This window comes from Otolemur garnettii, unplaced genomic scaffold (genome assembly GCF_000181295.1).
Source record: "Otolemur garnettii isolate 467f Iridium unplaced genomic scaffold, OtoGar3 scaffold00051, whole genome shotgun sequence".
Taxonomy (NCBI): Eukaryota; Metazoa; Chordata; class Mammalia; order Primates; family Galagidae; genus Otolemur; species Otolemur garnettii.
In genome coordinates this window covers 1,264,963-1,279,393 of record NW_003852446.1, presented here as the reverse complement: position 1 = coordinate 1,279,393, position 14,431 = coordinate 1,264,963, and the positions used below count along the sequence as shown (strand labels likewise).

Genomic DNA, 14,431 nt, shown 5'->3' with positions numbered 1-14,431 from the left:
ATTGCACTGTGCTTCATAGTACTTCATTTCCACAGTCTAAGCTTATAGAACTTCACTTTATGATTCAAATTAGCCAATAATTTTTACTTTTTTTTTTTGAGGCAGGGTCTCATTTATATTGGAGTGCCATAGCACAATCTTAGCTCATCGCATCCTCGAACTCCTAGGTTAAAGCAATCCTCTTGCCTCAACGTCCCAAATAGCTGGGACCACAGGCACACACCACTGCCCTGGGCTAATGTGTAAAATTTTTTGTGAAGATGGGGGGGGTCTTACTATGTTGCCCAGTCTAGACTTCAAACTCCTAACCTCACTGTGATCTTCCCACCCCTTCCTCTCAAAGCGCTGGGATTATATGCGTGAGCCATCATGCCCACCCTTCATTCAGTTCTTTAAAACTATCAAATATTCATGGGCTATGGAAAATGCAAAAATGAACCAGATATAGTAACTGCCCTCCAGAAACTTAAAATTTTCTAGGACACAAAAGTAAATCATGTTGCTGATAGACACATGTATGAATCCGAACCAAATGCTGTGAGAACACATAGACTAGAATAGAATAAAAAGTTAGTGGACTTGGGCAGCACCTGTGGCTCAAGGAGTAGGGCACCGGCCCCATATGCCAAGAGAGGTGGGTTCAAACCCAGCCCCGGCCTAAAAAAAAAAAACTGCAAAAAAAAATTAGTGGACGACAAATCAATTCTAAAACTAGAACAAAAGCAAAAGCTAAAAAAGGAGGTGATAATCAGTAAACAATGGAGGTGATAATCAATAAACAATGGCTAAGATCTTTAAAGGTAAATCATGAAAGCTCACAGGATTCAAGTTAAAAAAAATCTCCTGAAAACACACACAAAGCACAGAGATAGGACATGGCCAGCTTGGCCAACTTCCCAGGACTAGCTGGTAGAACAGCTCAGAGGAGTCCAGAGCTGCATCTGAGAAACCAGCTTGGGTTCAGATGTTAGAGGACAAATAGTTTGGATCTTTGATATTGCCTGGAGGGGGAGGGCTGATGAAGATTTCAATGGAAGGTGGGGGGGGGGGCATTCCTTGACAGTGAGTTTCCAACGTCCCCTTTACTTACAAATTATGGAGCGTTGTGCTGGCAGCCTGTTGTGAATCCAGAACTCCAAAACCCAGGAAATTATTCTCATTAGCCATTTTAATAAAAAGAAAATAGTTTTAGTAATAATTTCAGAATATACAACAAATGATGTTACAATCTTATAGTATGTTTAATTTTATACATGCGCACACACACACATTTGGTCCCCTTTTATCACCTCTTCTTTCTTCCTTATGTGAGTTATTGCTGTTAACCCAACTATAAGAAAAAAGGTACTAGATATCAGCCGGAATGATGTTTTTAAAGTTTGTAGGGGGTTTAGTAGCATGCCTGGCCTCTGCCCACTAGATGCCAGTAGTACCCCTCTCCCCTCCCACTTGTGACAACCAGAATGTCACCAGACATTGTCAAATGTCCTCGAGAAGACAAAATCACCCCCAACTGAAAACTACTGAGTTAAAATAGAACAGTTTTGCACAATAGGCCAAAATGTCGTTTCTCCATGCATGCCAATACTGACAATTTAAAGAGAATCAAGTCATTTTTGTTACCTAATCATAGTAAAAATATTGTATCGATTACTACAAGTACCTTGATACTGTTTTTTATATAGTATATCAATTTCATTCTAACTTAAACAGGAAGGATTGCATTTATTCAGAATTCTACAACTTCTAGAAAATCATCGAGTGGACTATTTAAGATGTTAGCTTAAAAAGTACAAAGCTTTTTAAAAATCTTATAAAAGGGTTCCATGTTCAGTTATGAAAGATTTTGATTTTCTTTTTTTTTAGACAAAGTCTCACTATGTCTCCCTCAGTAGAGTGCCGTGGCATCACAGGTCACAGCAACCTCCAACTCTTGGGCTTAAGCAATTCTCTTGCTTTAGACTCCCAAGTAGCTGGGACTACAGGCGCCCACCACAACGCCCAGCTATTTTTTGTTGCAGTTGTCATTGTTGTCTAGCTGGCCCTGGCTGGGTTCGAACCTGCCAGCGTTGGTGTATGTGGCTGGCACCGTAACCACAGTGCTACGGCCGCCAAGCCAGATTTTGATTTCTTTTAATGTGTCACAACCAGATACATTTCCCAAAACTCAATAAAAATTTAGAGTAACATCACAGTTGAAATGGTTTCATGGATCACTATACGAATTATAGGTGTATGTTTACTAAATTCCTGTTTAGAATGAAGCAGAATAATCAGGGTCAAAATTTAAACGGAACATCCATCTTCCCTACCTGGGCTTTTATTGCAGGTAAATGGAGCCTACATATCCCCACATGCTTTTATGACTCTGATGAACTTTAAAAGGCATCTTCCATGAATCAAAAAAATGACATAGTGTTTTCTTTTCATGTGATCTCATGTTTTATTTACCACCCAGAGTGGTAGATCAATAGTTATATGCCCAGAAACTGCTTTTCAATACTGTTGTGGAGTATAAAAAACATGGAGAAATCAATTTCTTTTTTCTGTCTCAGGCGACTCGGTGCCCTTTTGTGTTGTTCTGGGCAACGGTAATCTCAACTTTTTATCTACATTCTCTAAACTCTGAACATTTGAAAGTAAATAGTAACATTCGCAATGGTTGAAACGGCTCTATTTGTCGTCATTACCATGGTTACTAAGAAGTTACTAGGCTCCCCATATGTAGAACTGCTGAAATGAGTAGTTTATGAAGCAAGTTACAGACATGAATCCTCTGAAAGTTTATTACTTAAAACTTGTACATCAGGCTGGGCGCAGTGGCTCATGCTTGTGATCCTACCGCTCTGGGGGGAGTTTGACACCAGCCTGAGTAAGAGTGAGACCACATCCCTACTAAAAATAGAAAAACTAGCAGGGCTTTGTGGCAGGTGCTGGTAATCCCAGCTACTTGGGAGGCTGAGGCAAGGGGATTGCTTGAGCCTAACAGTTTGAGGTTGCTGTAAATTATGTTGCCATGGTACTCTATCCGGGTGACAGAATAAGATTCTGTCTCAAAAAACAATAAACCTCCCCCCAAATTATTGAGATCTCCATCAAGCTATTCCACAATGAATTCGTTTTCAGTACCTTCTGTGTGGCATGTAACCTATGGTGTCTTCATATTTGAAGTCAAGTTATTGGCAGTCTCGTATTTGTTATTTGATCTTATCTTTTTTTTCTCCATGTGACAAGAGCTACAAAACTCTGTATTTTGAATCATTATATTTTTGGCTGCTGTTTCTTTTCCTGATATCAAATAGTTTCCTAAGCAAAAAAATTAAAGCAATAATTATAACCTATTTAGAAAATAAGAATGAGGTCACTGCACACCTGTACATTTTACATCATTGGAAAATTCATAGCCATAGATATTGTCATTATTAGGTGAGAATTTTTTTTTTTTTTGCAGTTTTTGGCTGGGGCTGGGTTTGAACCTGCCACCTCCGGTATATAGGGCTGGTGCCCTACTCCTTTGAGCCCAGGCACCGTTCCATTAAGTGAGAAATTTGAAAAAATAAACAAGTCTATTAACTGACTCAAGTGTTATTAAAGGAAGAAAGGAAGAATAGTGGCCATAGGAGCAAGGCCTTAATAAATGTAAATAGGATCAATGAATCAAAAACAGACAGAATAGTAAATTAGATCCAAGATCTTATTCTTTGATTAAACAACAACAAAAATAGGCAAACCTCTGGCAAGTATTAAGGAAAATGAGAAAAACTAACATATATACTAGGAAATATAAAGAGAGCATAGCAACAAATGTAGATATTTTATGAAAAATAGTCTATAAACATCATAAGAATACTGGAAGATCTTAACAAAATGAATATTTTCTTGGAAACTGTAAACAGCCAAAATGGACTCAGGAAGAAGTATAAATCCTAAAATAAATGATAATATAAGAAATGAAAATTTCTGTCCAGCCAAGCCTGACAGCTCACACCTATAATCCCAGTACTTTACAGCTTGGCACCCGTAGTTCAGTGAGTAGGGCACCGGCCACATACACTGAGGCTGGTGGGTTCATGACTGGTCTGGGCCTGCTAAACAACAATGACAACTCCAACCAAAAAATAGGCAACACTGTGATGGGCACCTGTAGTCCCAGCTACTCAGGAGGCTGAGGCAAGAGAATCACTTAAGCCCAAGAGTTGGAGGTTACCATGAGTTGTGACACCATGGTATTCTACCGAAGGTGACATGGTGAGACTCTGTCTCAAAAAAAAAAAAAAAAGATCCTAGTACTTTAGGAGGCTGAGGCAGGAAGATAATTTGAGGCCAGGGAACTAGTCTGAGGCACCCATCTCTACAAAAATAGAAAGTCTCTACAAAAAAAGAAAAATTAGCTGGGCAAAGTGGCCTGTGTCTGTAGGGCCAGCTACTTGGGGGAGACTGAGGCAGAAGAACTGACTGAGCTCAGGAGTTTGAGATTGCAGTGAGCTATGATGATGTCACTGCACTATAGCTCAGGCAATCCCATCTCAGAAAAGAAAAAAAAAATAGGAAAAATTTTAAAGAACTTTTCCTTTAAAAGACGCATGGTCCAGTTTCTTCACCTTTGAGCTCTTTATTTCTTTTTCTTTTTTTTTTTTTTTTTGAGACAAAGCCTCAAGCTGTCCCCCTGGGTAGAGTGCCATGGCATCACAGCTCACAGCAACCTCTAACTCCTGGGCTCAAGCGAGTCTCCTGTCTCTGCCTCCCAAGTAGCTGGGACACAGGCACCCACCACAACGCCCGGCTATTTTTTTTTTCGGTTGCAGCCATCCTTGTTGTTTGGCGGGCCGGGGCTGGATTCAAACCCGCCACCTTAGGTATATGTGGCTGACGCCTTAGCCACTTGAGCCACAGGCGCCGAGCCAAGCTCTTTATTTCTTATATGCATTATATGTATTTCTACACATGGGCAATATTAGAAACTCTTCTATACTATTTTCAAGATGGTAACAACATAAAGGCTAGGAAAACAGAATTTCAAGAATCAACACTTGAAAAGGAACTTACATGATATTTTTCAAAGAAAAAGGCTAAAAATCCCAGGAGAAAACCCAGCAATTGATTCCAGCGGCATGTTAAACAGAAATTTAATAAAACTGGTTTAAGGATTCTATCAATGTAAAGAAATTGATTAATATAGTGCACCAAATGGTAAAAATACTTCGGTGATGTTAACAGATACTGAAAAGGCAGTTGATAAAATGCAACGTCAATTACTGGTAAAAATACTTTTTAGTAAGTGGAAAGGAAAGGATACTTTTATCAGATGACACATCATTTTTAAAGTCACTCACCACATTCAGTGGAGCAGCAGCCTTCCCTTGGAGGGAAAGGTTATTCCTATTTCCATCTTTGCATTGCTGCATTCTGATTTGGGCATTACAAAGAAACAAAACAACATCATGCAGGAACATACAGGAAGATCCAAGGCTGAGAAAGGTGTGTTTCAACCACCGAGATATATTAACATTGGCCATCCATGCTGGTGGCATTATGGGGATTTTCTACTTTTCTCTCTTCCCTTGTCTATATTGTCTATAAAGAATTTCTATTGTTCCTTTTTTTCAATGACTTCTAAAATGAGACAACAGATATTCAAGTAGCATAACCAAAAAGAGAAGAGGTTGTTTTTTTCTTTTCAAATGAACGGCTTGTACTAAGACCCAGTGTTTGATAGTCTTTAATCCTAGTTACATAAATGACTAAGTGAATGGGTGGTGCCTGTGGCTCAAGGAGTAGGGCGCTGGCCCCATATACCCGGGGTGGTGGGTTCGAGCCTGGTCCCTGGCCAAAACTGCAAAAAAAAAAAAAAAATCAAAAAAAAAGACTACGTGGAAGCATAGAAGAAATTTGTCACTTTCGTGATATGCAGAACTAAAAAAAAACTGAATAGGATTTCTATGTTTTTTAACATGGCTTTGTTCCTTGATGCAAATAAAATGCTTTGTTAGAATCTCTACCTTTATGGGTCTAGACTTTCCATCCATAATAACTTTCTAGTCTGACGTTTCCCAAGGTGACTTCATCTAGTCTTACAGTGTTTTTAGGGGCCAGTTAAGTGAGCTCTTCATTTTGGAAATTTCCATTGCACCTAACAGTACAATTGCTAGCATGGCTGGGCTAACTTTTGGCCGCCTCTCCCTCTAGTACAGCTTTTCCTGACTCTGTGTTTTCGCACCCAAGGTAGAGGAGAAGAGGAAAAGCTTCCTCAGGTGGATTTAGCTCGCAGAAATGGATCCTCTACAACAAAATGCCATCTTACAAGGAGGGGGAAGGATATATCTCAAAGTGCTGCAGAAGCGTCATTGTTGAGATTTTCCTCCTGGTTGCCTTAAAAATCCGGTTATTCTATCTGATGTCAGGGTCACCCTGTGTAATTCTGCCATTGACGATTTTCGAGGAAGAAGGTGGAATGTGGGGACTGAATTCATGAAGAGGCAGCACAGTAGTAAGCAAAGGCCTGCCACCGACCCTCTGGGGGGCATCTACTGGCATCGGTGGGGTGCCCACCCGTAGAAAGATTCTTTACGCTCATCTTCTTCATCCTCAGAGCATCTCTGAAGTTTTGATGCAATTTCACTTTTCACCGAGGATGACCAGAGACACCACGCGGTCTGGGGTGGTGGAGACGAGGTTCAAGTGCAAGTCAGCCGAGCTGGTAAAGTGACACCCGTTCCACTCATCCACTGCTGCCCACAGCTTCGTGAGATGATTACAATAAAAATGACCGTCGTTCGGAGGATTAGAGAAATAATCCAGTGCACCCAGTTCCAGGTAGGAAGCTCTTAATCACTGTCGTCTTGCTGCACTGACCAGTGTAGTCACTAGCCACACGTGCCTACTTATTACATTAAATAACGAAAACTTTGTTTTCTCGGTAGGTCCCAGAGTCAAGGGCTCAATAGCCACCTACGTAGTGGCTGCCATATTAGATGGCACGGACAGAACATTCCCATCATTACAGAATGTTCCCCTGCTCTCTGTCATTAACTTCGATTTCACACAAGTGGCAGACCTGAGGGCTGAACCAAACCAGTCCCTTTGTTTGAAGTGGAAGCCCTGGATGTTTTCGCGCTGTGGTGCGAGTCAGGTGAGGCCATTCTTGGAAGACAGCCTTTGTTTCCCAGAGATAGAAAGGAGTCTGAGTTTGTTTCCTAAATTACGATAGCCTATCTGCGAACCGGCTATCAGGGTTTTAGCCCCGAAAAGGTGGGAAGTTCGTGCCGAGGAAAAGCTCCCGACAGGACCCGGTGCTTAACACTGTGCACTGCGCCAGACAGCCACAGAAGGGCTGGGGGAGCGTTCCGACTCGGACACAGCAGAGGAAACGTTCTTTGGAGGTGGAATCTGGAAGAAACAACTTATCTGCTTTTCAAACAGATTTTTGTAAATAAGTGACAGGAGATGGGCTGCTTTTATAGAAGTATTAACCCAAATGATGGGTGTTAATCATTAAACCTTTTAGGTGGTGGCTGGCTTGTTTCTTTGATATTCTAATCCGGGTCACAGAATGGCTAAGACAGCTTTAAGTGAAGGGTGAATTTTTTTTTTTCGCAGTTTGCCTTGTGTTTTCCACTCTGAAAGAATGTTGTGGCTGCTCTTTTCCCTGGTGACTGCTACTCACGCTGAACTCTGTCAACCAGGTACGTCGCCTTGAAACTTTAAAATAGATTAGCGGTTTTCTAAATGATTGACAAGTCCTTGACTGAACGAACTCTTTATTTTTCTAAATCGGCAGATATTACCTAGCTTGAAACTTGGGGTCAGAACTGTTTAATCAGTTTGAAACCCTCTGTGATGATTTGGGGGTAACTTCCAGGAGTATGTGGGGTGGCTTAATTATAATTCTATGTTCTGTTGTTTTGAGTTGAATTAAATAGCAGGATTTATCAGTCTTTGTTTTCACAGATCTTATCACTATATATTCCGCTTTCTTTTTTCTTTCTGGCAGGTGGAGAAAATGCTTTTAAAGTGAGACTTAGTATCAAAACAGCTCTTGGAGAGAAAGCAGTAAGTGACACACCCGAGTGTTCATCTCAGTTTTTGTTTGCTAATAACACCCTTTCTCTAATAATAGGCCCCTCTGCATACTTCGTCTTAATCTCAAACTAATTTCTAAAGACCTCACATCTGATCTTTTCATAAAACAAAGGTAGATTATAGTAAAATAGCAATTGTTAATAAAGTAGGTTTGCCTAAGTATTTAATGTGCAGTGTGTGCTAGAAAATATGTGAAGTTTTGTATTACATAAAATAATTAAAAAACCCCCAAACATCTCGGCTGGGCACCCATGGCTCAATGGTTAGAGCACCGCCTCGTGTACCAGTGGTGGTAGGTTCAAACCCAACCAGGGTTTGCTAAACCAAAAAATTAAAAAATGAACATCGAGGCTCGGCGCTTGTAGCACAGTGGTTATGGCACCGGCCACATGCACCAGGGTGGCGGGTTTGAACCTGGCCTGGGCCAGCTAAACAACAATGACAACTGCAACAACAAAAATAGCCGGGGGTTGTGGAGGGCACCTGTAGTCCCAGCTACTTGGGAGGCTGAAGCCAGAGAATTGCTTAAGCCCAGGAGTTGGAGGTTGCTGTGAGCTGTGGCACCATAGCACTCTACCAAGGGTGATATAGTGAGACTGTCTCAGAAAAAAAAAATAATGAACATCTCAACCTGGCATGGTGAAGCAAAAGCGGCTTATATCAGCCTCAGTTTTCTCATCATTGAAAAGAAGGGGCAGTTCTACCCACGTAAGGTCTTATATGGCCTCCAATTGTCCAATGTTAATGTGAATTTCTTCTGTTTTCAAGGTAACGACGTGAAATATATGCTTATGAAATAGAAATTTTAAAAGACTCATAATAACAGCAAAGACCGTTGAATTAATAAAACAGTATTGTCTAATTCTAGTTTCCCTTAACAGTGTGGCCTGCAAAATAATATTTTTTTCTCAATTAGGAGGTGATATTAAGATGCCTCAGGTTAGAAACAAACAAACGAAAGTGCTAAAAAACTAGATAATCTGTTTTCAGGCCAGTCCACCAGTGTATTACATTACTTAATAAGTAATGGTTGCTATAGCAGCTGGCATTCATTTGTTTATAAGTTAGTTTCCTTTCTGGCTGGGACCCTTCTAAGCACTTGACTCCTATTAAGTTGTTCAGCCCTGGCAACAACCCTTTGAGGAAGGTAGTACAGGTATTTCCGTTCCCACTGGATGAATGAGAAAACTGAGGTGTAAAGAAATTAAGTAATCCACTCAATATCTCATGTCAGCAAGGTAAGGTAAGACCTGAATCCAGGCAAGTCTGACCGCAGAATCCACTCTCTGTGCCAGATTGCTTGTGCCAGAACCCTTTGATGTAGGCACCATCCTGAATGCTAGGGAGGCAATGGCAATTCCAATCTGGCTTGTCCTTGCTATTGTGGAGCTTAGGGTAGTGGGAGAATCAGTCATCCGCTAGATATTCACAGGCAAATCTTGACAAAAGGACCTTGAAGTGCAGAGGGCTTTGGCTTCATCAGGGGCCTCAGCACCTGGCATTTGCTGTGAGATCTAAAGCATGAGACGTGGCCCAGGGGATAAAAGCAGAGACTGAGGGAACAGCGTGTGCAAAGGCCGAGCAGAGGGAGGAGGTTGGTGAGCGTGAAGGACAGAAAGGAGGCTGAGGTTCTGGAATCCAGGCAGTAAGGAGGAACCTGGAAGGAAAGGAGGGGCCCGGTCAAGGACTACTGGACTCTGTTGGGGAGTTTTGTTTTGAGATGAAGGGAGTGTTCAAGAGCATCAAATGTGGCAGCGCCCATAGCTCAGTGGGTAAGGACACCAGCCACATACCCCGAGGTGGGCGGGCTGGAACCCGGCCCAGGCCTGCTAAATGACAACTGCAACAGAAAATAGCTGGGCATTGTGGTGGGTGCCTGTAGTCCCAGCTACTTGGGAGGCTGAGGCAAGAGAATCGCTTAAGCCCAAGAGTTTGAGGTTGCTGTGAGCTGTGACACCACAGCATTCTACCCAGGGCGACATAGTGAGACTCTGTCTCTAAAGAAAAGAAAAAGAAAAGAAAAAAGAACATCGGCTCAGCTCCTGTAGCTCAGCAACTAGGGCTACATATACCAGAGCTGGCGGATTCAAATCCAACCTGGGCCTGCCAAACAACAATGACAACTACAGCCAAAAAAAAAAATAGCCAGGCGTTGCGGTGGGTGCTTGTAGTCCCAGCTACCTGGTAGGCTGAGACAAGAGAATGGCTTAAGGCCAAGAGTTGGAGGTTGCTGTGAGGTGTGATGCCACGGCACTCTATCGAGGGCAACATAGTAAGACTCTGTCTCAAAAAAAAAAAAAAAAAGAAAAGAAAAGAAAGAAAAAAGAGCATCAGATCTGTTCAGAGCCCCAGCCAGATGAAGGCTAAAAAATGCTCATAGTGTTAAGCAACATCGGGCTGGTGGTGGCTTTGGGAGAGCTGTTTTGTGGAGTAGCACAGCTGGAAGGCAGATAACGGAGAGAGGTAAAAATAATGGGCGGTGAACATGTGGGAATGGAACTGTGGACAACTCCTTGGAGAGTCTTGGCTGTGAAGGGCAGGAGAGAGACAGCAACAAATGGAAGAAAGGAAGACTGAGTAAAGTGACTTGTCTTTGCTGTTCGAATGGGAAAGACTTGAGGGTGGCTAAAAGGCTCCAGCGGGAGCTGAATACCCAGAAGGGAGGGGAAACCGCTATGTTTAGATCCTGAGAAGGGCAGAGTTGGAGGAATAGCCACAGAAAGGCATAGGCCAGTCTGGCACTTTGGGGAGGAGGTGGATAGGACGTGTGTCTATGGAGGAAGTTTTGTATCTCAGTGTCAGGAGGATGTCAGAGTTTGAAGTTGATGACTTGAGATGTATTTATGAATTGTGAAGCAATTTGACGGCATTCAGTGAGATGTGAGGTGAGGTTCTCTGAGAGAGAGAACTGATGAAAAAAACCTAAGGGATTCCCAGGCAATTTGGGGGTAGGTTGTCATGAATTTAGAGTTAAACCAACTAACCTGTTTTGTGATCTTACTGAGTTATGCTGATGACGTACCTAAAACATGGGGTTCTTCAATATGTGCAAAAAGCAAGGTGAGCCAGGGCCATTTGGGGCATTAGAACAAGTGTTACTGAAGTGAGGAACCAGGGACTCTGAACTGACAGATAATACATGCAGTTAATATGCACCACTTGGTCTGTGAAGCCATATGTGAGATTTAAAGGGGCATGTTCAATTTTATACATTGAGCACCTATTATGTGTCAAGTGTATGTACAACAGGTGGCTAAGCTGCTCTGGATGTTTTTGTGCATGTATTTGTATTTACCATATGCTTTCTCTTTGGGGCTGGGCCATAGAGTGCACAAATGTTTAGCTTTAGTATCCCTCTCCTTATCCTCTTTTAAGTTGTACATTTTCTATTTACTACATGGTCTCAATTCCCTTTATGACTGAAGACTGTGTCTTTGAAACATTTTGAATGCCCTGATAGAAATATTCTATGCCCAAAGCACAATCTTTCAATCTTTTCATATTTACCCAAGGTAAGTTAGTTCCACTGGCAGGATACTCAACCTGGTCTAGAACTAAGTCAATCCTGTTCTGATCTAAATAGCTTGAGGCTTTGTTCTGTAACCCAAACTGGACTTCTACCTAACCATCTTGTGCTCTTGTTTTTAAGAGGGATCAGTGTCAGCACAGAGGTCGAATCATCCCCAAGATCTAAAAGCAACATCAATTCCCAGGGAGAGCTGGCTGGCATCTTCCTTTTCATTTGCTGCATTGAGCTTTTTATTCTCATCTACACTTGAGCAGCTTATTCCCCATCTTGGAATTCTATTAACAAGGCTTCCCTGTGGAAGAGTATTCATGTGCTATGTTTTTTTGTAGGTTTTTTTTTTTTTTTTTTTCCGGCCAGGGCCGGTTTGAACCCGCCACCTCTGGTATATGGGGCCGGTGCCCTACTCCTTTGAGCCACACGTGCTGCCCCTCATGTGCTACTTTTAACCAGACTCATTTCTTCTTTATGTTTTGCTCATTTATTTATTAGATTGGACTATAGCTACTCTTATTCTGAGTAAAACTAATTTTGGAAAGAAATGTATTCTCAAAACCAAGGAGCTGTGTCATGCATCAGTTAATTATTTTTAGAATTTCCTAGTATAATATAAAAGGAAAAGTTAGCTTTTAAAAGATTGAAGGAATTGCAGTACATTGAGCTCCATAGAGACAGCGCCAGGGCAAGTAAGAGCCAGAGGGGCACTGGGTGACTCTGTGCCTCACTGAGGAAAAATAACTAAACATGGGCAAAGGAGGTCCTAAGAAGCCGAGAGGCAAAATGTCATCATATGCATTCTCTGTGCAAACTTGTCGGGAGGAGCACAAGAAGAAGCATCCAGATGCTTCAGTCAACTTCTCAGAGTCTTCTAAGAAGTGCTCGGAGAGGTGGAAGTCCATGTCTGCTAAAAAGAAAGGAAAATTTGAAGATATGGCAAAGGCGGACAAGGCCCGTTATGAAAGAGAAATGAAAACCTATATCCCTCCTACAGGGGGAGGGGGAAGAAGTTCAAGGATCCCAATGCACCCAAGAGGCCTCCTTCGGCCTTCTTCATGTCCTGTTCTGAGTATCGCTCCAAATCCAAAGGAGGACATCCGGCCTATCCATCGGTGATGTTGCAAAGAAGCTGGGAGAGATGTGGAATAACACTGCTGCGGATGACAAGCAGCCTGAGGAAAAGAAGGCTGCAAAGCTGGAGGAGACTTTGAGACTTTGGGAAAAAAAAATAAGAAGTTAACTGATGGCTCCATACTGAACCTCAGAGTCAAAGCATTCTATAATAGACATACTCTTATTTGACAATGTGAATGTTACTTTCTTTGCATTATTATTATTATTGCGTAATATTTCGATGCAGTAAATGTCTGATTTCTTTTCTAAATGTATTTATCTTCGTTCGTTCTTTATGAGGCTTTTGTTTCTAGTCCTTATCTTAAACATTGTTTTTGTTATTAAATTTTAAGCCTTTTTAATCTTGTGAAGGCAAAAAGTGGAAACTTAATAAACACATGTATGTGTAAAAAGAATAATAAATACTGATAGATATAACCAGCAAAAAAAAAAGTTATTGCTGCCTACTGAGCTCAAGGAAAGCCTGATGCAGCTAAAAAGGGCGTCGTCAAGACTGGAAAAAGGCAAGAAAAAGAATGGCGAGGTGGAAGATGAAGAAGAAGAAGATGATGATGGCTAAGTTGGTTCTAGCACAGATACTTTTGTCTATAAAGCATTTATAAACCCCCCTATACACAGCTCACTCCTTTTAAAGAAAAAAACCTCAAATGTAAGGTTGTGTAAGATTTGTTTTTAAACTGTACAGTGTGGGTGGCACCTGTGGCCTAGTGAGTAGGGCGGCAGCCCCATATACAAAGGGTGGCAGGTTCAAACCCGGCCCCTGCCAAACTGCAACCAAAAAATAGCCGGGCATTGTGGCATGTGCCTGTAGTTCCAGCTACTCGGGAGGCTGAGGGAAGAGAATCACCTAAGTGCAGGAGGTCAAGGTTGCTGTGAGCTGTGACGCCATAGCACTCTACTGAGTGCGATAAAATGAGACTCTGTCTCTACAAAATAAATAAATAAAGAGACCTAAAAAAAAATAAATTGTATAGTGGCTTGGCACCTGTAGCACAGTGATTATGGCATCAGCCACATACACTGAGGGTGGTGGGTTTGAACCAGGCCTGGGTCAACTAAACAAGTGCAACAAAACATAGCCAGGCATTGTGGCAGGCGCCTGTAGTCCCAGGTACTTGGAAGGCTTAGGCAAAGGTTGCTGTGAGCTGTGATGCCACAGCACTCTACCGACATAATGAGACTGTCTCTGAAAAAAAAAAAGAAAACCATACAGTGTCTTTTTTTGTATAGTTAACACACTACCAAATGTGTCTTTAGATAGCCTTGTCCTGGTGGTATTTTCAGTAGCCACTAGCCTTGCCTGGTATAGTATGGTGTTGTAAACGCTCATGGAAATTTAAAGCAGGTTCTTGTAGGTGCACAGCACAAATTAATTACATATTGCAGGGTAGATTTTTAATCTTCAGTTGTCTTTGATGCAGCTTATATGAAATAATTGTTTTGTTAACTTAATACCACTCTGGGCTTGGCACCTGTGGCTCAAGTGGCTAAGGCTCCAACCACATACACCTAAGGTGGTGGGTTCGGATCCAGCCTGGGCCCACCAAACAACAATGATGGCTGCAACCAAAAAAAAAAATAGCCGCGTGTTGTGGTGGTGCCTGTGGTCCCAGCTACTTGGGAGGCTGAGGCAGGAGACTTGCTTGAGCCCAGGAGTTGGAGGTTGCTGTGAGCTGTGATGCCACAGCACTCTAC

General features: G+C 42.0%; 1 protein-coding gene across 2 annotated transcripts in view; it reads left to right on the top strand.

The window, feature by feature from the left end:
* Positions 1-7,057: 7,057 nt before the first annotated feature.
* The window catches only part of CLTRN (collectrin, amino acid transport regulator), a 45,917-nt gene continuing 38,543 nt past the window's right edge, over positions 7,058-14,431 (top strand). The window contains exons 1-3 of one of the 2 annotated variants that reach the window (XM_023514344.1): positions 7,058-7,129; positions 7,597-7,682; positions 7,991-8,049. In XM_023514344.1, the coding sequence (XP_023370112.1) occupies positions 7,625-7,682; positions 7,991-8,049 (117 nt within the window). In that variant the 5' untranslated portion in view covers positions 7,058-7,129; positions 7,597-7,624. Of the gene's footprint in view, positions 7,130-7,543; positions 7,683-7,990; positions 8,050-14,431 lie in introns of those variants that run through there. The other variant, XM_003791865.3, reaches the window with a different exon arrangement.